The 22,867-nt window shown below is 45.9% G+C and overlaps 1 protein-coding gene across 2 annotated transcripts in view; it reads right to left on the reverse strand.

The window, feature by feature from the left end:
- Positions 1–22,867, reverse strand: part of LOC115474405 (uncharacterized protein DDB_G0271670-like) — a 655,547-nt gene that overhangs the window by 247,353 nt on the left and 385,327 nt on the right. For both annotated transcript variants that reach the window (XM_030209864.1, XM_030209856.1), the window contains exons 11-12: positions 21,661–21,691; positions 14,697–14,736 (exon numbers count right to left, since the gene is read on the reverse strand). In XM_030209864.1, coding sequence (XP_030065724.1) covers positions 14,697–14,736; positions 21,661–21,691 — 71 coding nt within the window. The remainder of the gene's footprint in view (positions 1–14,696; positions 14,737–21,660; positions 21,692–22,867) is intronic.

The following is a 22,867-nucleotide window of genomic DNA, read 5'->3' on the forward strand; positions in this document are numbered from 1 at the left end:
GCCGTGGCATTGTCCGACAGTACCCGTACAGGCTTCAGCACCAGTACCGGGATGAACTCCAAAAGCGCCAACCGAATGGCTCTGAGTTCCAGGAGGTTGATAGACCACTTCGCCTCTGCAGGAGACCAGAGCCCCTGCGCTGTCCTTCCCAAGCAGTGGGCTCCCCAGCCCGACAATGAGGCGTCCGTCGTGACGACAATCCACTCTGGGGTCACCAGAGGCATTCCTGCAGACAACTTGTCTGCCTGCATCCACCAGCTCAGCGCCTTGCGCACTGCTGGATCCAAGGGAAGACGCACCGCATAATCCTCCGTGCAGGTACGCTTCCTTGATGTCCAAGGAAGCCAGGTACTCCCCTGCCTTCACTGCCGCTATAACAGAGCGGAGAGTCTCCATGCGAAAGTGCCGCACTTTCAAGGCCCGATTGACCCCTTTGAGGTCGAGGATAGGCCGGACAGAACCTCCTTTCTTTGGTACCACAAAGTAAATGGAGTAACGCCCCTTGCCAAGCTGACTTTCTGGCACCGGAACGACCGCACCCAGGCGGATCAGATTGTCCAAAGTCTGCTGCACTGCCACAGCTTTGACCGGAGACTTGCAGGGAGAGAGTACAAACCCGTCTCTTAAGGGTCGGCAGAACTCTAGCTTGTAGCCGTCTCTGATGACTTCCAGCACCCAAGCGTCTGAAGTTATTGTGGTCCACTCGCCCAGAAACGAGGACAGCCGTCCTCCAATCTGCACTGGGGCGTGGACCAAGACCCCGTCATTGGGTACGAGACCCTGGGGGAGGACCGGAGGGAGCACCTCCGGGACGGCGGTCTCTGCGAAAGGAACGCTGCTTGGGGGAGAAATGCCTCTTAAAGGAAGAGGGGGCAGAAGAACCCGACCTGCCCGGGCGGTACCGACGGGCTTCCTGAAACCGTCCTCTGGAGGTACCGGGACGAGCACTAGCCCGAGCCCTGACCTCTGGTAACTTCTTGCCCTTAGATGTGCCGAGATCGGTCACGATTTTTGTCCAGCTCGACCCCAAAGAGCAGCTTGCCTTTAAAAGGCAACCTAGCCAGGCGGGATTTAGAGGCGTGGTCAGCAGACCAATGTTTCAGCCAAAGCCACCGCCGCGCAGAGACTGTCTGAGCCATGCCTTTAGCTGAGGCTCTCAAGACATCATACAGCAAGTCTGCCACATAGGCTAAGCCCGATTCCAGGGCTGGCCAATCATCCCTCAAGGAATGATCCGAGGGGGAAGCCCGCTGCACCATAGTCAGGCACGCCCTGGCCACATAGGAGCCGCAAACTGAGGCCTGCAAACTTAAAGCAGCCGCCTCAAAGGACGACCTTAAGGCCGCCTCCAATCTCCTGTCTTGGGCGTCCTTTAGGGCCGTGCCACCTTCCACCGGCAATGCCGTTTTCTTAGTCACCGCAGTGATTAAAGAATCCACGGTAGGCCACAGATAGGCCTCACGTTCACTCACAGCCAAAGGATAGAGGCGGGACATAGCCCTAGCCACTTTAAGGCTCGCTTCTGGGACATCCCATTGAGCCGAAATTAAGGTGTGCATGGCATCATGCACGTGGAAGGTTCTAGGCGGGCGCTTCGTCCCCAGCATAATGGCAGAGCCAACAGGGGCTGAGGGAGAGACGTCCTCCGGAGAGGAAATCTTCAAAGTGTCCATGGCCTGTAACAACAGGTTGGGCAAATCCTCTGGGCGAAAAAGCCGCGCTGCAGAGGGGTCATCCGCTCCATCCGAGCGGGGATCCGTCTCCTCCAAGGAATCCGCAAAGGACCGTTGGGAGACCTCAGACACGCTGCCCTCATCTACATCGGAGGAGACAAATTCCTCCAAGGCCTGGGAATCAACCCGAGGGCGTTTACCTCTGGGAACCTCAACCTCTTTACCAGACGAGGGAGCGGGGGCAGCGTTGTGCATGAGGAAGGCCTGATGCAGCAGCAAAACAAACTCGGGGGAGAAACCCCCCAGACTGTGCACTTCCGCAGCCTGGGCAACAGCCCTAGGCGCACTCTCAACCGGCGCTCGCAACAGCGGGGGAGAGGCCTGCTGCGCATCCAAAATGGCGTCCGGCGCGAAACTCCGCGAAGGAGCCGCGCGGGAAGAACGGCTCTTAACTTTAGCCGCTTCTGTGCCGTCGCCCAAATTAAGGGCGTTCATGGCATTAATGTCTCCAACCTCAAGGGCGGCCCAAGAAGAAGCCGTCCGAGCCGCGTGGCCGGCCAAAATGGCGGAGGCGAGGAGCGGGGGATGGGCGTTTATGGCGGGAAAAACCGCCACGCCGGAGGAAGGACCGGGACATTCATCGGTCACGAAACTGCCACCCAACAAGGGCGAATCAGGCTTTAAGACCCCCGCATCCCCTCTAGAAGCGCTCAAGCGACCCGGGGAGCGACCCTTTGCGCCCTCGCCCTCCGACGCCATGTGCCACGAGGAGAAGAATCGGGGAACCCCCGCCCGCTATAAAAAGGTAAAATTACCTGCTGTCCGCTCCGAGTTGTAACGACCTGGTGTCCCAGTGAGTAGCTGCAATAGACGCTTAAATAAACGTCGAAATAAACGCCTTTAAAGACGTTTAAAATTTTTTTTTTTTTTTTTTTTTTTTAACGGAGCCAGCGGGAGGGGGGAGAAAAGGAGGGACCTGGCACCACCAGGTTTGCACTTGCTCAAAAGAGCCCTCAACCCCAGGCACTCAACAAAACCTAAAAATTAGGCTTGGAGGCCTAGCCAGAGCTGCTGCTGCTGTGTGTGACCACCACCTGCTGAGATAGAGAACATACTGAGGAGTTTCCGGCAGCACATGACCACATATAGGGAGGCAAAAGTTTGCTCTCTATCTCCACCTGCTGGTAGATGGACACAACCCACCAGTCTATGGATTGATCAGCTTGATGATATGGAACATGCTTTTAATGCAGTTCAATTGGTGGAAATTCTTCTAGTGGGCATATCTGACCATACTATGGTCCATTTGGGTCTTCCATTTGAGTAGAAAAGAGAATAACTCTTTACGGAAAATGCCACTTTACCTGGATGATATGAATTTTGCATCTTATTTGAGCAAGAAATGGGAGATATATCGCTCAACCAATAAACAACATAAGACCATTCCAGGCCTGTTTTGGGAAGCAGGGAAGGCAGTAATGTGAGGGGATTATATCATATCTTGCACATCGCACAAGAAATTAAATAAACAAATTCTTATACTGACAGTGCAATTACATCATACTCATAGAGAACTGGCTCATGATCTTACTAGGGAGACCAGAGAGCTGTATCTTCAGTTGCAAACTGCACTGAATAGCTTATCCATACAAGAACTCTGCATACCTTACAATATAGTTGGCATTGTCTCTTCCGATATGGGAATAGGAGGGGCACTTGTTTAGCTAGGCTGGTTTGCACGGAGGAGGGACCTCATTTTGTCCTGCTTCTTCGTGATCCAGTGGGAAATAAAATCAAAGATATCCATTCTAAAGTGCAATTATTATGCTACATTGTATACTACTTAGGACTCTGAGGTGGAAGTCATAGAGACCTTTTTGCAGACCTGTCTCTTCCCATACCGAGGACAGAGGAGTTACTCTCAATGAGCCTATCCATCTAGCTGAGATCAGAGTGGCTATGCGGGGACTCTCGGGTCATAAGACTCTGGGGCCTGATGGCCTATCTCTAGAGTTTTATAAAATTCTGGATGGCCACATATCCCTCGTGTTGGGAGCACTATATGATGACGTACTCAACACAGGGCTTTTCCCTGGTACTATGATGGAGGCGTCTATTCTGCTGCTCTTAAAACCAGGCAGGGATCCTTTGCACAATAGTTTCTATTGTCCGATATCCCTCCTCAAAGTGAATATTAAAATATTGGCTAACTGCTAATAGATTACAAAACTTGTTACCACACTTAGTGGTCCCACATCAGGTGGGATTTGTCAAGGGTAGAAATGCAGTGGCTATTGTTCGCAGTATTTTGGGGGGGGCCATAGAATCAGTGTGCAGGTTAGACCTGGATGCAGTGTTAGTCAGCTATGATATTGAAAAAGCTTTCAACACTGTCTCCTTGTCGTACCATGGCTTGTGTTTCAGTGCTTTGGCTTTCAGAGTCCGATTTTGTGCCTTATTCAGACATTATATGTTGAGCCCAGGGCCCGAGTGTTGGTGAATGGGGTCTTATCTTCCACACTCCCAGTTCAGAGGGGCACAAGACAGGGTTGCCCCCTGTCTCCCGTTATTCATTCTCTATATGGAACCATTAGGGCAAAAACTATTGCTAGATCCTCATGTCTAGGGAATACCCACTGGCACTTGGTTCAAATTAGCGCTTTCTGCTGATGACTTACTAACTTGCTTTAGTTAATCCAAAGAGTTCCCTGCCTAATATGCTGGACATATTACATTTGTTTGATTCCTTTTTGAGACTCTGGATCAATGCAGATAAATCAGCTTGAGAGATGGACAGGGGAGGGACTGGCAGGGTGTTTTCCCTTTATGCTGGGTGACAACAACACTGAAATACCTGGGCGTGTATATCCCTAGTAATCTGGCTCAGCTGCATGAGGCTAATGTTCCAGCTCTTTTGCAGATGTCAAAAAATTTATGTTCCTGATGGGCTCCCTTGCCACTTTCGCTGTGGGGTAGAATCCATCTTATTAAGATGATGTTGTTTTGCCAAAATGGCTATACCCCCTTCAATATTTACCCATTACATTACAGCCAAGTGATATAAATAGCTGGAATGCCATCATCAGAAGATTCTTATGGGGAGGTAAGAAACCATGTCTGCCATTGTGACATCTCCAACTACATAGCAGAAATGGGAGTATGGGTCTGCTGGACCGGAGGCTTATTAACATGGCCTGTCAATTCTGTTAGATCCGGGATTGGGTATATAATACCTCGGAGTACTTTAACACTGCCTTGCAAAGAGAGCTCCATGCGGAATGGTATTTGCTATATGCATATGGGAGACAACTGCCACCCTGGTTGCAAAAGCATTAATTACTGAGGCCAATGCGATGGGCGTGCAGTTATACTAGAAGGCACTAGTATCTGGCTTCTGATTAGGTACCGCATACAGTTCAAGCTTCCCCTACTAACCTACAAATGCATGCGATCTGCAGCCCCTCAATACCTCTCTACCCTTATCTCCCTTTACACTCCTACCCGTAACCTCCGCTCACAGGACAGATCCCTCCTCTCAGTACCCTTCTCCACCACCGCCAACTCCAGGCTCTGCACTTTCTGCCTCGCCTCACCCTATGCTTGGAATAAACTCCCTGAGCCCATTCGCCAAGCCCCCTCCCTGCCCATCTTCAAATCCTTGCTCAAAGCCCACCTCTTCAATGTTGCCTTTGGCACCTAACCATTATACCTCCATTCAGGAAATCTAGTCTGCCCCAATTTGATTGACTGCACTTTTTGTCCTTTAGATTGTAAGCTCCTTTGAGCAGGGACTGTCCTTCTTTGTTAAATTGTACAGCGCTGCATAACTCGGGCAGCGCTTTAGAAATGTTAAGTAGTAGTAGTAGTATCTACATTCCCATTGCTCTCAGTTTGTACCCTTGCTGGGTAAAGCGAAGATACTTACCTGTAGCAGATATTCTCTGAGGACAGCAGGCCGATTGTTCTCACAATTGGGTCATCGTCTATGGCGGCCCAGGAACCGGGAAGAAGTTTTGCTAGCAAAAATAAAGACTTTCAAGAATGTTCCGTTGTGCGAGGACAGACTGCGCATGCATGAACGGCTTCCCACCCGCCGCACAAGCGTGTCTATTCAATGTAATCAAACAGCATATAAACAAGAAACAACAATAACAACTCCAAAGGGGAGGAGGGTGGGTTTCTGAGAACAATCAGCCTGCTGTCCTCGGAGAATACCTGCTACAGGTAAGTATCTTCGCTTTCACCGAGGACAAGCAGGCTGCTTGTTCTCACAATTGGGGTATCCCTAGCATCCAGGCTCACCCAAAACAATGAACATTGGTCAGTTGGGCCTTGCAATGGCGAGGACACAACAGAGATAGACTTGAAACCAAAATCAACTAACTGAGAGTGCAGCCTGGAACAGAATCAAAAAGGGTCTGGGGGGGTGGCGTTGGATTCTAAACCCCGAACAGATTCTGCAGCACCACCTGCCCAAACCGACTGTCACGTCGGGTATCCTGCTGAAGGCAGTAGTGAGATGTGAATGTGTGGACTGATGACAATGTCGCAGCCTTGCAAATCTCTTCAATGGAGGCCGACTTTAAGTGGGCCACTGACGCAGCCATGGCTCTAACATTATGAGCCGTGACATGACCCTGTAAAGTCAGCCCAACTTGGGCATAAGTGAAGGAAATGCAATCTGCTAGCCAATTGGAGATTCTGCATTTTCTGATGGCAATTCCACTCCTGTTGGGATTGAAAGAAACAAACAATTGGGCGGACTGTCTGAAGGGCTTCTTCTGCTCCATGTAAAAGGCCAATGCCCTCTTGCAGTCCAAGGTATGTAAACTGCTTTTGCCAGGGCGGGTATGAGGACAGGGAAAAAATGTTGGCAAGACAACTGACTGGTTCAGATTTTTATTTATTTTATTTATTGCATTTGTATCCCACATTTTCCCACCTCTCTGCAGGCTCAATGTGGCTTACAATACATCATGAATAGTGAGAATACATTAGATGGAACTCCGACACCACCTTAGGAAGGAACTTAGGGTGCGTGCTGTGAGAATCAGAAAAGCCACAGAGCCCAGAATGCAGGGGGGAAGAGAGAAAAGCCAGAGTGGAAAAACTACAGATCCCAGAATGCATTGCGGGAGGGGTGGAGGCAGAAGCGTAGAGAACACAGATTTCAGACTGCCTGGAAGAATAGGAGAGAGGAGGACAAACGAGTACCTGAGCCACATGAGAGGAAAGGAGAGGGGGCTGATTGGGAGATGGAATCAGCTGAGGAGAGGGTGGAACACCTGAGGGAGGGGGTGGAGAATGGGGGGATGGAATGGGAGGAGTTGGAGCAGATAGGAGGAGAAGGTGTGGAAGAGGAAATGGAGGTGGGAGAGGAAGTGGCTAGAGAAGAAGAGTGACTTCTAGAGGAGCCCTAAAGTATCAGGAAAGAGTAATAGTCAGGAGAGATCCGGCGGGTGGTTGTCAAGAGGTAAAGTGTTGACAAGTGAGGGTGGTGGATCTTTAAAAGCCTGGCTAAGCTGTGCTGGGGAAAAAAGCCTAGCTAAGCTGAACGGTTTTGAGGCCTTGCTGAAGAGGGCGTTGTTGGGAAGCCTGGCTAGCAGAACTGTGTTTAAAGCCTGACTAGCTGAACTTTGTGGGAAGTCTGGCTAGCCGAGCTGTGTTTAAAGCCTGGCTAGCAGAACTGTGTTTAAAGCCTGACTAGCTGAACTTTGTGGGAAGTCTGGCTAGCCGAGCTGTGTTTGAAGCCTGGCTAGCAGAACTGTGTTTAAAGCCTGACTAGCTGAACTTTGTGGGAAGGATGGGCTAGCCGAGCTGTGTTTGAAGCCTGGCTAGCAGAACTGGGTTTAAAGCCTGACTAGCTGAACTTGGTGGGAAGGCTGGGCTAGCCGAACTGTGTTTGAAGCCTGGCTAGCAGAACTGTGTTTAAAGTCTAACTAGCTGAACTTTGTTTAAAAGACTGGCCAGCTGAACTGTGTTGCATCGCCGTGCTAGCGGAACTGTGTGGCAGTGAGAGCGAACTGCACGGACGAGTGTGGAGTCGGAAGCAGACAGCACGGATAAGTGAGAGAGACAATTACGCGGCCGGGAGGAGCGGCTGACAGTGCGAAGGACTACTCTGTTGTGATGAAATTTGATATGAGGTGCATGAACTACCAGGGCCTGAAGCTCACTGACTCTACGAGCTGAAGTAACAGCCACCAAGAAAATGACCTTCCAGGTCAAGTACGTCAGATGGCAGGAATTCAGTGGCTTTCATCAGCTGGGTGAGAACAACATTGAGATCCCATGACACTGGTGGAGGTTTGACCGGGGGCTTTGACAAAAGCAAACCTCTTATGAAACGAACTAAAGGCTGTCCAGAGATAGGCTTACCCTCTACATGGCGATGATAGGCACTAATTGCACTAAGGTGAACTCTTACGGTGCACTAAGGTGAACCAGATCTGACGAGGCCAGAAGGGAGCAACCAGGATCATTGTTCCACGGTCTTGCTTGAGTTTCAGCAAAGACTTCCCTACTAGAGGTATGGGAGGATACGAATACAGAAGGCCTGTCCTCCAATGCAGGAGAAAAGCATCTGACGCTAGCCTGTCGTGGGCCTGAAGCCTGGAACAGAACTGAGGGACCTTGTGATTGATCTGAGTGGCAAAAAGATCCACAAAGGGGGTGCCCCATGCTCTGAAGATCTTGTGGACTATGCCCATGTTCAGTGAGGTTGCATTATCCTGCTCAACCTGTCGGCCAGACTGTTGTTTACGCTTGCCAGATAAGTGGCTTGGAGAAACATGCCATGACGGCATGCCCAAAGCCACATCTGGATGGCCTCCTGACACAGAGGGCAAGATCCGGTGTCCCCCTGCTTGTCGGTGTAGTACATGGCAACCTGATCGTCTGTCTGAATTAAGATTACTTAGTTGGACAGCCGATCTCTGAAAGCTTTTAGAGCATTCCAGATCGCTCTTAATTCCAGGAGGTTGATCTGCAGACCATTTTCCTGAAAGGACCAAGCTCCCTGAGTGTGAAGCCCATCTACCGAATCTACCGAATTGTCCACCACTGCAAGGAATTCTGAAAGTCGGTGGACAGTTGGATCACATCCTCTAGACTGACCGCAGCTTGACACCACTGGGAAGCTAGGGTCCATTGAGCTGATCTCATGTGTAGACGTGCCATGGGAGTCACGTGAACTGTGGAGGCCATGTGACCCAAAAGTCTCAACATCTGCCGAGCCATGATCTGTTGAGACACTCGAGCCATGGACACTTGGGACAGGAGATTGTCTGCCCTTGCCTCGGGGAGAAAAGCTGGAGCTGTCCTTGTGTTCAACAGTGATCCAATGATCTCCAATTTTTGAACTGGGGTGAGATGGGACTTGGTATAATTGATCATGAACCCCAGTAGTTCTAGCACCTGGATAGTCATTTGCATGGACTGCAGAGCACCCACCTTCGATGTGCTCTTCACCAGCCAATTGTTGAGATAAGGGAAGACATGCACTCCCAGTCTGCGTAGCGACGCTGCGACTACAGCCAGACACTTGTTAAACACTCTGGGCGCAGACACCAGACCAAAGGGCAGTACACAGTACTGAAAGTGCTGTGTTCCTAGCCGAAACCGAAGATACTTGCTGTGAGCTGGAAGTATCGAAACGTGTGTGTAAGCATCCTTTAAGCCCAGAGAGCATAGCCAATCATTCTCTTAAATCATGGGAAGAAGGGTGCCCAGGGAAACCATCCTGAACTTTTCTTGAATAAGAAATTTGTTTAGGGCCCTTAGGACTAGGATAGGACACATACCCCGTTTTCTTTTGCACAAGAAAGTACCTGGAATAGAATCCCAGGCCTTCTTCCCCTGGTGGAACGGGTTCGACCGCATTGGCCTTTAGAAGGGCGGAGAGTTCCTCTGCAAGTACCTGCCTGTGCTGGGGGCTGTAAGAATGAGCTCCCGGTGGGCAATTTGGAGGTTTGCATTCAGATTGAGAGTGGTCGGAGGTTAGAGGCCACCTTTGGTGAAAAAACATCAACCTCCCTCCTACCGGCAAGTCGTCCGGCACGGACACTTTGATAGAGGCTATGCTGAACTGGAGCCAGTCAAAAGCCCTTCCCTTGCTTTTGCTGGGGAGAAAAATGGGCCTTAGATGCACGCTGTTGACGAGAATGAATGTGCTGGGGTTGAGCCTGGGCAGACTGCCGAGAAGCAGGAGTGTACCTATACCTAGAGTAGGAATAGGGAGCACTTCTCTTCCCTCCAAAAAACCTCCTAGATGAGGAGGCTGTAGCAGAGGGTGCCCGGTGGGAGAGAGAACCCATAGCATCATTATGCTTTTTAATCTGGTTAACAAGATCCTCTACTTTTTCTCCAAAAAGACTGTCCCTCCGGCAAGGAACATCCACCATCCGCTGCTGGACCGAATGATCCAGGTCAGAGACATGCAGCCATGAGAGCCTGCACATCACTATACCTTGGGTAGTGATCCTGGATGTTACGTCAAAAGTACCCCTGGGCCAGGAACTTGTGACACGCCTTCTGCTACCTGACCAACTGGCGAAAAGCTTGGCCAACTCCGCAGGGGGTGCATCAACCAAGCTAGACAGTTGACTTATCGAGTCCCGCAAGCGTATGCTCGTGAAGAGCTGGTATGACTAGATCTTGGACGCGAGCATAGCGGCCTGATATGCCTTTCTCCCAAAAGAATCAAGAGTCCTAGCTTCTCTGCCTGAGGGCGCCGAAGCATAGTCTCTAGTACTCCTGGCTCTCTTGAGAGCGGAATCCACCACCATGGAATTGTGGGGTAATTGGGACCTCATCATTCCAGGTTCACTGTGGATCTGATATTGGGATTCTGCTTTCTTGGGAACCACGGGGCCAGACAAAGGGGCGGACCAGTTTCTCATAAGGACTTCCTTCAGTACCTTATGGAGAGGGACTGTCACAGCCTCTTTAGGTGGAGAAGAATAATCCAGGACTTCCAACATGTCAGACCTGGGCTCATCCTCAACCTCCACAGGGAAAGGAATAGCAGTAGCCATTTCTCGGATAAAAGAGGAAAAAGAAAGACTCTCTGGTGGAGATAATCCTCTTTCCAGCGGAGGAGAAGGGACAGAGGGAATCTCAAAAGACTCATCGGAAGAGAAGTACCTGGGATATTCCTCTGATTCCCACGAGAGCTCCTGTTCCATGTCAGACGCAACCTTAGTGAAAGTACTCTGACACTGGACCTGTCTCGACACTGAGGAACGATGTCCTCCGAGAAGTCGACGCCCGATCCGACTACAGCGAACCTTCCTTCACCGACGTCGAATGGGTGGCAGCTGACGCAGATGCTGCAGGCGGCACTGGGGTCGGACAACTCACCACAGGTGAAGGGCCAGGCACCGCTACAGCAGATGACACAGTGGGCACAAGAACCCCCAACATCAAAGCTGATTGTCGCAGTAAGCCTTCCAGAAGTTCTGGAAACAAGATCCGGATACGCTTGTCAAGAGCCGCCATCGGAAAAGACTGTGGGGCCGGTGGAACAGGCGGTGTCAAAATCTGTGGAGGCTCGGGAGCAGGTACTGGGCTGCGAGAAGACCGACGCATCGGCACCTCCTATATCGAGGGGGAGCGGTCTTCTCGGCGTTGACGCTTCTCAGGTGCAGACGCTCCGGAGCTCCCGGTACTGTGCATCAAAGGAGAACGATGACGGTGCTTCTTAGCCTTCGCTTGACGCCCATCATCGAGACTCCTCGGTACCGACGAGGAAGACATGAAATTCTCACGTCTCCTTAGGGCCGGGTCAGACGAAGGTCGGTCCTGGGGGGCCTGCATAACAGGAGGCCTCGAGGCAGGTGGAGACCCACTCGATGTCTCACTGCTCCAGCGTGAATTGGTCTCTCAGCAGCCATTACCTTGCTCCCCCCCGATGTCGATGCTCCTATTGATGTCGCCGCCCTCGGTACGGATGTCGAAGGACCGGACCCGGCTCCAAAAAGATTTTCCCGTTGAGCCTCTCGAGACGCTTAGGTCCGTTTCTTCATACGAAGACACAGACTACAAGCGGCTGGGCTGTGGTCGGGCCTAAGGCACTGGATATACCAAGCGTGGGTATCGGTACCTGAGATGGTCCGGTTGCACCGAGTACAACGTTTGAAGCCGCTGGGTGTCTTCGATGACATGGAAGAGAAAACAGCCTCGGCAAAATCAAATGACGCGATTGTGCCAAAAAGGAAGGGCACAAAGGGGAGAATCTGACCGAGCGGCCTAAAGGTCAGCCGCGTCGAAAAGTAAAGAAAACTTTAAAATGGGCAAAAAGAAATAAGGAAACTACGGGAAAATAATTATTTTATTTTATTATTTTTTTTATATTGAAATGAAAGAAAAAGAAAAAAGGAAGCTAACTAAGGTCGCGAAGTCTTCGTCCTGGGCCGAAACGGAGCACAGCGAAAAACACTGCCGCACCTAACCACAGAGAAAAAAAAGACTGAAGAGACACACTCGTGCGGCGGGTGGGAAGTCGTTCGCGCATGTGCAGTCCATCCTGCTCGCGCAACGGAATATTCCCGAAAGTCTTTATTTTTGCTATCAAAACTTCTTCCCGGTTCCTGGGCCGTTGTGGATGACGACCCAATTGTGAGAACAAGCAGCCTGCTTGTCCTCGGAGAATGCATCCTTTCCTCCGGGATAACTGGGATATGGGTTTAAAGGCTGGGTAGATAGGGGCATTAAGTTACTACATCATGTTCTTGAGGAGGATGAACTGGTGATGCTATTCTTTGAGTCACTGCAGCAGCAGTATGGACTCTTGCCTCAAGATTGGTACACTTATACACAGCTGCTTCATTATGTTCATTTCCTATTTCAGAAATATCGTATTAACTTTGAAGAGTCCAGTTTTAATGAACATTGACCGCAGTTGGCAGCACATAAATGCTTGCTAGGCAGTTATTATGATAGTTTTCAAAAACCTCTGGGTCCCACCTACTTGGGTGCTCATTTTCAAAGCACATAGACTTACAAAGTTCCATAGGTTTCTGTGTAACTTTGTAAGTCTAAGTGCTTTGAAAATATGCCTCTTGGTGACTGTTTTGAATAAATGGATTGCTGATTTTGGTCCTTATGATATGGAAGACTTTTTGACGTGTCTGCAAGAAGGAACAAAGTTGGATGACATCATTACATTGCAAGAGCTGCACTATACATTTTCTGCTGGGTGCCTATATGCACCCTTCTCATGCAAGGAAGATGGGCTTCCCAACGGATGGGAAACGCTCTAAGTGTGGCATGTTGGATGCAACATATAAATACTGTGTGTGGGACTGTAGTCTAGTTTGTCACTTTTGGGACTCTCTATGGCAGCAACTTGGTCATTTGTATGGCTGCCAGTGGGAATCAACCCCACAGCATTGCCTTCTGGACAATATGGCTAATATAGAAGAGGGTACAGGAGTGTCAGTATTATTTTTACACGAAGCTGTTTTAATTGCCAAGCGTTGTATTCTGATTCAATAGATTAAAGATCAGCCCCTTGGAGGAATGGAGGAATCAGATGTATGAACCACTGCTTATGGAGTGCCTTAGGTGGACGCAAAGGGATCTAGAGTGACAAAACAATTTCTTAAAGTGTGGCAGGCATACTTGACCACTCTGTCGATGAGAGTCCATTCTACTTTTCTGAATACATTGGAGGTGTAATTTTGCAGTCTTGGCATATTCCAGATTCCATGACTAAGGACTGTAAGGGTGAATAGCGGATATCAGGGGTGGGAAGGGATTGGTTTGGGGTACATTATATAAAATCTGGTGTTGTCACATTATAGAACTGGTTTGTGTTGCAGCTGACGTGCATATGTGTAATATGTGAAAGTGCTTGTTGGTTGTACCTTTTGGTGACTTCAACAAAATATTTTTCAAAAGCAAAAGCAGAAAGCCTGTGAGGGAGTCAGTTGGACTGTTAGATCATCAAGGAGGAAAAAAGGTCACTCAGGGAGGCCACAGCAGAGAGACTAAGGGATCCTTCTTACTAAGCTGAAGTAAAAATGGCCTTAGTGTGAGAAGAACCCACGTAAGGGTGCGCTAAGAACTGTTAGTCTCTCTGCTGGTTTTAAACTGTCCCACTGGTTATCTTCCACCCATTATGCTTTCTCATTTAGTGCTATATATTCAAATTCTCCCATCAGTTTTTTTTTTTTTTTTGGCTTCTAGCATTTGCATACAGACATTTCAAAATGTATTTATTTATTGGGATTTATTAACTGCCTTTATGAAGCGATTCACTGAAAATGTTTCTTATTCCGCAACCTGATCATAATTTGACAAAGGTAAGTTACAGTCTATATAAAGTCTGCTCTGTCCTTACAGGCACCTAGCACCTTTGTTGCAACCTCTCTATCAGAATACCCTAACTTCCCTGTTTTGATAGTATCCTTCAAAGATACTTCACTGTAATCATGTGCTCCTGAGCAACTTTTCATTTTTCTTCCAGTTTCTAGACATTGTGTTCCTACAGCATGCACATTCCTTGAAGCTCCTAGCTCACATCTATTATATCATGTGAAAACTCGACTAAGCAAAATCAAATGGCAATTTTCACTGCAAACTATCCTGATCGAAACCATTGAAATTGAGGCACTTAGCACATTACAGTATAAATATGACAGAAAACTTCCTAAACGCCACAAAAACCTAACTATGAATTCTAAAAAGATTAAATAAGGATGAGAAAGCCAAAAACATAGACATGATATGAAAATTATACATAGACCAGTACTTAGAGAAAAAGCTTTATTTAGGAACTCCAGATGTAAAAAGAACAAAGGGGGTCTTGAAGAATGTCAATGAGAGAGATATTCCACAAATGTTCAATTTGAGCATTTAGAAAACTTTTGGGACGAGTTCTCTATGTTGGACTACTACTGGTGATATCATATGAGGACTCTTACCTTCCTTGTCCTCAGACAAAAGATTTCTATTACATACTATAGAATTTCATTAAAGTCAGGAGACAAACAGATACAATGAAAGTGCAGGCTTCCTTACCTAGACTTTCTCTTTCTCCGCTCTCTACAGGACATAAAATCTAAAACAAAATGGACAAGAGAGAGAAAAAGACATCTCTGGTAATTTTTATGTTAACATTATTCAATAAAAATAAAAAAAAAGAACAAATCCCCTTGAAGTTACATTAAGCTGTAGTATCTGTTGCTGGAGAACGGGGTCAAAATGGCTATGACAGCTGTATTCAAGATCAGTTTGCAAACGTTCCTGGTGTTTTTAGCAGCAGAACCACCATCAGCACTTAGTTTTGACTTGGGCACTTTGACAGGAGCTGAAAAAGGTTTTTTTCAGGTAAGAATATTTTAGAAATATGTTTTAAACCAGGATTTGCTTTACTTTCATTTTGTTCTGCAGGCTGCTGAAAGTTAAAAACATTGCGTTTTAAAATTATGTTAACTGGTGTTAAAGTGCCTGGGATATGTCGAAACATTTTATTCTTGTTTTTTATTAAGAATATAATTTTTTAAATTGAGAACAGCCTGAGGTTGTGCCCTTGAGTTGGCTTAAAAGTTCATTTTTAATTGTGGTTCTTTTCATTACAGTAACACTACAGTACTTCAAAGGGCTCAGTTGACTGTATGAAGTGGTATACTTTGAAAGGTAAATACATATTTACCCCTCCTTGTGTTTGTATTTTGTCTTTGTGGATTTAATTTGTGTGTGTGTGTGGGGGGGTTAAAGAATTTTAGGTTGTTTACTTTATAGGTGGATATATTATCTGACAAATATATGATTTGCCACTGACACAGGTGTTGTGGTCGCTAAAACATGTTCAGCTAAGTTATAACTTTTTGTGAAAGTCTGGATATTTTACACCTGGTATCATCTTTTATATCGATGAATTTGAATAAAGCATCTTTTGAGCCTAAGTTGTCGCACACTGTTTTTGTGAGGAGTGGAAACGCTGCCTGTCTGAAGAGATGTGCTATTTGGATTAGATTTTGGTTATTATCCCCCTATAATTTTTACCACTGATGCAGCCTGTGGGTGAACTGTGGCCACGTTAGGTAACCGTTCTAATAAACCATTTCTCTTTTTATTATTGCTAATCTACTGTTTATGTTGTATTGTGTTGCCTGTTGGCAGATCCTTTCTATATCTCTCCTTTTGTTGTGACAGCTACAGAGAACGTATAAGCCAGGATGCTTTCCACAAAAAAACTGTACATACATGCAGCCTAGGCCCCTTTCTACACATAAGGTGTAAAGCTATGCCCTTATAAGTTTCAAATTATTATAATCAAGATAACTCTTATACAGTACTGCTAACATTAGGTGAAATTTCTTCTTTCCTGTTAATTTCCTTTCCTTGAATACTACTAGATTAGACCAGACCAGACCTATGGGTTATGTTCCCTTACTAGCAGATGAAGGAACAGACCTGAAGATTCCAATGACATCATTATTATAACAAACATTTTAGTATGCTAATGCCAAAGCCACTCGACAGATCACAACAAGAGGGAGAAAAAAAAAACCCTAAAAGAAACAAACTGAACTGAGAACAGAGGCAAAACTGATTATATACAGACAGGTAGCAGACCTACGACCCAGAAATTTACTGAATCCCTCAGTTTTCTGGAGTGGGCCCTGGCCTGGTCTGGTCTAGGAGGTAAAACAAATTTCACCTCTCTTATCATCCTGCTAGACCAGTCCAGACCTATAGGATGAACCAGTGCTTTTATCCCATTGGGCAGGAAGAAGACTACACCTTCCAGGACTACCAAAGGCACTGTACCACCTAACCCAAATATCAAGCTTGTAATATCTGCCAAACGAATAAAGAGAAGAGCCTAGTGTAGCCTTGCAAATGTTTTCTAAGCCAATAACGCTTGCTTTAGCGCAGGAAGCAGCCTGAGAGCTGATGTAGTAAGTTTTAAGGCCCCAGAGATCCTCTTTTCTATGAAGAATGTTGGCTGACTCAATAATGGACCGAATCCAGCATGTAATTAAGACTTTGAGGCTGCATGTTCCTTGTGAAGACAACGAGAGGATAAAAAAAAGATACATTGTAACATCCAAAAAAGGATGTGACCTCCAAGTAGCAGAGAACACTCTGCAACGTCCAGCTTACAGATGATCTGTAATGGTCATAACACCGAGGGCCTCCGAAAGTCTGGGAGAGAAACCATATAGTTCAAAGGAAAAGGACAAATCACCTTTGAAATAAAGGGAGAAACAGTACACAGCAAAATAGCAACAGCGGAGAAAGGAAACTGAAGGTTCTTTCAAGACAGCTGCAGCTTCAAAATCCTTCCACCTGAACAGTCATAAGGATAATCACTTTAAGAGAGATCTTTCACAGAGGCTTGCCAAAAGGGTTCAAATGGGATCCAATAAGGGCTCAAACATCACCCCCTGTAGTGGGGGTAAAATCAATTTAGTCGCCTGCAAAACACAACGTACAAAATCCTCCTGGGCAGCAATAGAGGCCTTGTCAACTACGCCTCTGAAGCAAGTGAGTAGAGTACTGCCACCTGGACCTTGAGTAAATTAAGCAACATACAGTCCAGAAACTTGTCCGCCAAGGGAACCCCCACCAGAGCACCAGGAAATAGAATGTTAGGTATTATTAGGAAAGGAATGGAAGATAAACACAAGGATGTTATAATGCCTTTGTATAGCTCCATGGTGCGATAGCACCTTCAATACTGTGTGCAATTCTGGTCACTGCATCTCAAAAAAGATATAGTGGAATTGTAAAAGGTACAGAGATGAGCGATGAAAATGATAAAGGGGATGGGATAACTTCCCTATGAGGAAAGGCTGAAACGGTTTGGGCTCTTCAACTTGGAGGAAGGACAGCTGAAGGGAGATATGATAGAGGTATATAAAAATACTGAGTGGCGTGGTAGATGTGAATCGCTTGTTTATCCAAAAATACTAGGAATAGGGAACAGGAAATGAAGCTAGAAAGCAGTAAATTTAAAACAAATCAAAGAAAATATTTCTTCACTCAACGTGTAATTAAACTCTGGAATTCGTTGCCAGAGAATGTGGTAAAAGCAGTTAGCTTAGTGGGGTTTAAAAAAGGTTTGGATAGTTCCTAAAAGAAAAGTCCATAAGCCTTTATTAAAATGGACTTGGGGAAAACCCACTGCTTATTTCTGGGATAAGCAGCATAAAATGTATTGTACTGTTTTGGGATCTTGCCAGGTACTTGTGACCTGGATTGGCCACTGTTGGAAACAGGATAATGAGCTTGATGGACATTCGGTCTGTCCCAGTATGGCAACATTTATGTACTTATGTGATCAGAAAGAAATACATTCATGCCGAGAAAAGCATACAATAATCACACAAAGGAAAGTATAAAGCACACAGCCAAGAGCAAGGGTTGGTTCACCTAGCCAGCTGGAGGCAACTTCTGACTAATCTTAATCTCCAAAGGCCATGCTTTCAGATTTGCCTCCTGTATTTAATCATACCCCCAGATACTTCTTTGGGGTCGGTCTTCCCCATCTCCAGACCTCTGTGCTCCCAGCTGCAAAAGCTTGGGATTTTATGAGTTACTTGGTTCCATGGCAGTGATCCTGGAGATTGTTCCTTGGGCAAGGGTCCACATGTGACCTTTTCAACATGTCTGTCGTCTATATGGGCCTTACAGTCTTTCTGGCTTGAGGTACGCCTCCACGTGCCGACATCAATCCAGCTAGAATAATGGTCAGTCCCATACTACCTCTTGAGGGTGATTCCTTTGGACCTACTGGGTTTAATTGTGGGAACTGTAAATTCAAGTCTCAGAAGCTGGGGAATCCACTGTTTTAGACAGAGTGGCTTAGGGGGTTAGTCGGCCCTGGAGACCGAGTGGTCCATAATTTGCCTGGGAGCAAGAGCTATTTGCCTGGCCTTGCTCCATTTCCTCCCACTTGTCCAGGGTCAAGCGGCACATGTGTTGTAAGACAACACCATGACTGTAGCATATTCATTTATTTATTGCATTTGTATCCCACATTTTCCCACCTATTTGTAGGTTCAATGTGGCTTACATGGTTCCAAAGAGAGGGTTACAGATTCCGGAGTAAATGAATATAGAGTGCATAGTGTAATTGATTAGAGCTTGCGTGGTTCACCCCATACAGTTTATACAGGTCAACGTCAATAAACCGGCGGCTACGGAGAGTTGGATGAGCTGTGTGCATGGATGGAGTTGCTTCTGTTGATACTCATGGTGGCCAATGTACTGGGGTTAAACAATGTCCTGGTGGACTTTCTCAAATGCTGGACACAAGGGAGTTGGAACTCTCTTCTGTGGCTTTCCGCCTAGAGGTCAAGCAATGGGGAATCCCAATGTTCAACTTGATGGCAACTTGCCAGAATTCCAAACTTCCTTGGTTCTTCAGCTGGAGAGTCAGAGTCGATAGGGAGGATGCTCTGGTACAATTATGGCCTGAACTTCAACTTCAACCCCTGCATATCTTTCTCCTGTGGTCCCAATAGGTCCGGTGATACACAGGATTGCCATGCCGTGGTCATTCTAATCATGGCAGATTGGCCTCAGTGCCCTTATGCAAATTTGAATCAGCTGTTTGTCGTTCCTCTACTTCTCTTGCCAAGATGACCAGGCTCCTTTTCCAAGAGTTGGTTCTCATGAAAGATCTGGATTGGCCCTTGAAAACCAGTACCTGAGAAGGAAGGTGTTTTCTCCCTCGATTATTGCCATGCTGGTTTAGGCATGGAAATCCTCCACATCTCTAGTCTTCTTCAGGGTCTGGAGGGAGTTTTAGGCCTGGTGCTCTGGTGGGGGTTGCCTTTGCGACTGTCACGTCGGGTATCTTGCACACGGCAATAGAGAGATGTGAATGTGTGGACTGAAGACCATGTTGCAGGACAGGGGTCTCGATGATGACCCCTATCCTGTTGGAATCAAGAGACACAAAAAGATGGGTGGACTGTCTTTGGGGTCTAGTCCGCTCCAAGTACAAGGACAATGCTCACATGCAGTCCAAGGTGTTCAGTGTGCTTTCGCCAGTATGGGCACAAGGCTTGGGAAAAAATGTTGGAAGACGATAGACTGATTCGGATGGAACTCTGACACAACCTTAGGCAGGAACTTAGGGTGCATGTGAAGAACTACTCTATTATGATGAAATTTCATACAATGTGACTTATTAATGCCTGACGCTCACTGACCCTGCCAGCTGAAGTAACAGCCAATAAAAACAAGATCTTCCAGGTCAAGTACTTCAGATGACAAGAATCAAGTGGCTCAAAAGGAGCTTTCATCAGCTGGGTGAGGAGAACGTTGAGGTCCCCTGACACAGAGGGAGGTTTGACAACAGCAAACTTCTCATGAAGCAACTAGAGGCTGTTCAAAGATGGACTTGCCTTCCACCCGGCAACAGTAAGCACTAATTGCTCTGAGGTGGAACCTTATGGAATTGGTCTTAAGACCAGAATCAGAGAGGTGCAGAAGGTATTCAAGCAGGGTCTGTGTAGGGCAAGAAAGAGGATCTAGGGTCTTAACTTCACACCAGACAGCAAGCCACCTCCTTTTGTAAGAATAACAACTCTTGGTGGAATCTTTCCTGGAAACCAGGAAGACTCTGGAGACACCCTCAAGAAGATGCAAGAAAACAAATTCTAAGCTCTAAACAACCAGGCTATGAGGGCCAGATTGGAATGTAGAAGAGATCTCTCAGTTTGCGTTATGAAAACACTCCAATCTCCAAGGTTCTTCAGAGCATAACTCCAGAAAAAGAGGGAACCAGATCTACCTAGGCCAATATGGAGCCATCAGGATAACGGTTCACCAGTCTTGCCTGAGTTTCAGCAAAGCCTTCCCTACCCTGACACAGGTAAGTCACATAACTTATATTATTACCAAATACTGCTTCCTTGTGACAGATTCATGTATCTGTTTTAAAATTTGTAAGAAAGACTAACAGTTTTTAATGCTCCTCTAGATCTTCTTCTGACCATGCCCCACTATAAGACTGGCAACAGCAGACATTGCTCTTCAAAATGATATTAAAATTTTAGGTGTAATTTTAGACTATCTTAAACATGGAGAGACATATTAATGAGACCATTTGGAAAGCATTTTTTAAGCTTAAGTTGCTTCACAGGTTAAAACCATTCTTGGACCAACTGCATCTTAGAATGGTGCAGTAGGAATGATAAGAAGCCACTTGTATTATTGTAATATTGTTCTACTTCGCTTACCTGAACCACAAGTTCATCATCTGTAGTATATGCAAAATGCAGCAGCTAAACTTAGGTAGCTCATCGATCATGCTACTCCATATTTGATTAGATTGCATTGATTGCTAGTGCAGGAGAGAATTTATCTTAAAGTTTTGATGTTTGTTTTCAAATTTTTGTATAGATTGGGGCCTGAATATTTACTAAACACCATTTCTTTATATTCTGCAACCAGAGTGCTGTGTTCTACACAGGAAATAGAACGCGGCATTAACTGTTCCTTCTGTTTCAGTATGCCCTAAGGTTACTTCTAGGCATAGAGCTATCACAGGTAGGGGCCTGGAATTATGGAATAAGCTACCTGAAGAAATCAGAAATATTAGATGTTACTTCACTTTTAGGAAGGCAATTAAAACTCTCTTATTTTCTAAATTTTTTGGGGGGGGTCTCCTGAATTTGAGGTTGGAGGAGGCTATTTTGGTCAATTTAATGTATTTGATTGTAATTTGATAGGCGTGTCCATTCTTTCTTTTGTATTGTGATTCGCCTTGAGCCTTTTAGGTTAAGCAAAATAAAAATGCTTATATTAGATTAGGTATAGGTCCTCTTCATGTTCATACTGCTTGCTCTACAGAGGGTGGTATGCTGTGGGATTGAAAAAGTTGAGGAAATACCAAACAAGTATCAGCTCCATAAATATTCACTATACAGATTGCAATTTCGGTGACTACATCTATTACCTAAAATGAAGATGACATCCAAGTCACTTTAATTTTTTTCAAAATTAAAGACATCGAACTTACCTTTTCCTGAAATTTTCTCATCTTTCTTAATCTACAAAACAAAAACGGTTGTCTATGCTTAGCTTATAATTGATGTCAAGTTTAATGAATATGAGTATTTTCACTAATGATCAAATGCAACATTAAAATAATACTATATGATACAAATATGGTCCACAAAAATAAATATGGCCAGGTCATAGGAAGAACAATTTTGTTAAAAGGTTGCCTAACTTGTACAAAATTTTCAAAAACCTGCAGAAAGCTCACACACACTTACACCCGTCTTGCCAGTTTACTTTGTGTGCAAACACGTATGCATACTTTATAAAACATGTGTGTAAAACGAAATCCTGCACCTGGGAACACCTCCACCCAAGCTGGATATTCTTGTGTATGCAAAGTGGCATTTGACAAACTACCTCATGAACAATTCCTGAGGAAATTAGAAAGTCATGGGATAGGAAGCAGTATCCTATTATGGTTTAAAAAATGATTAAAAGATATAAAACAAGAGTAGGGTTAATTGGTCAATATTCTCAATGGAGATGGGTACATAATAGGGTTACCTAGGACTGAAGCTATTTAACATATTTATACATGAACTGGAAACAGAAATAATGAGTGAGGTGATTAAATTTGCTGACAACACAAACTTATTCAAAATTATTAAATTACATGAGGATTGTGAAAAAAAAAAAAGACGACCTTACAAGACTAAGACACTGGGCATTCAAATGGTAGATGGCATTTAATGTGAGCAAGTACAAAGTGATGCATGTAGAGAAGAAGAGCACAAACTACAGCTACATGATGAAAGGATCCAAACAGGAGCCACCATCCAGGAAAAGGAACCAGTTGTCATCTTTGATGATACATTGAAACCCTCTGCTCAGTGTGCAGTGGTGGCTAAGAAAGCGAATAGAATGCTATGAATAGGTAAGAAATGGAGAACAAAATGGAGAATATTAAAATGCCTTTGGATCGCTCTATGGTGAAACTGCACTTTGAATATTGTGTGCAATTTTGGTCACTTCTGAAAAATAATGTAACGCAATTTTAAAAGGTACAGAGAGCAGCAACGATGAGGAAGAAGACGAGTGAGAGCTTGGAATACCCACCTGCTGCTGTGCCTAAATGCTCCCAAATATTGTGTGCAATTTTGCTCACTACTTCTGAAAAATGATATAATGGAAAAGAGTGATGAGGAGGAAGGAGAGGAGAGAGC

Source organism: Microcaecilia unicolor, chromosome 1 (assembly GCF_901765095.1).
Source record: "Microcaecilia unicolor chromosome 1, aMicUni1.1, whole genome shotgun sequence".
NCBI classification, from domain to species: domain Eukaryota; kingdom Metazoa; phylum Chordata; class Amphibia; order Gymnophiona; family Siphonopidae; genus Microcaecilia; species Microcaecilia unicolor.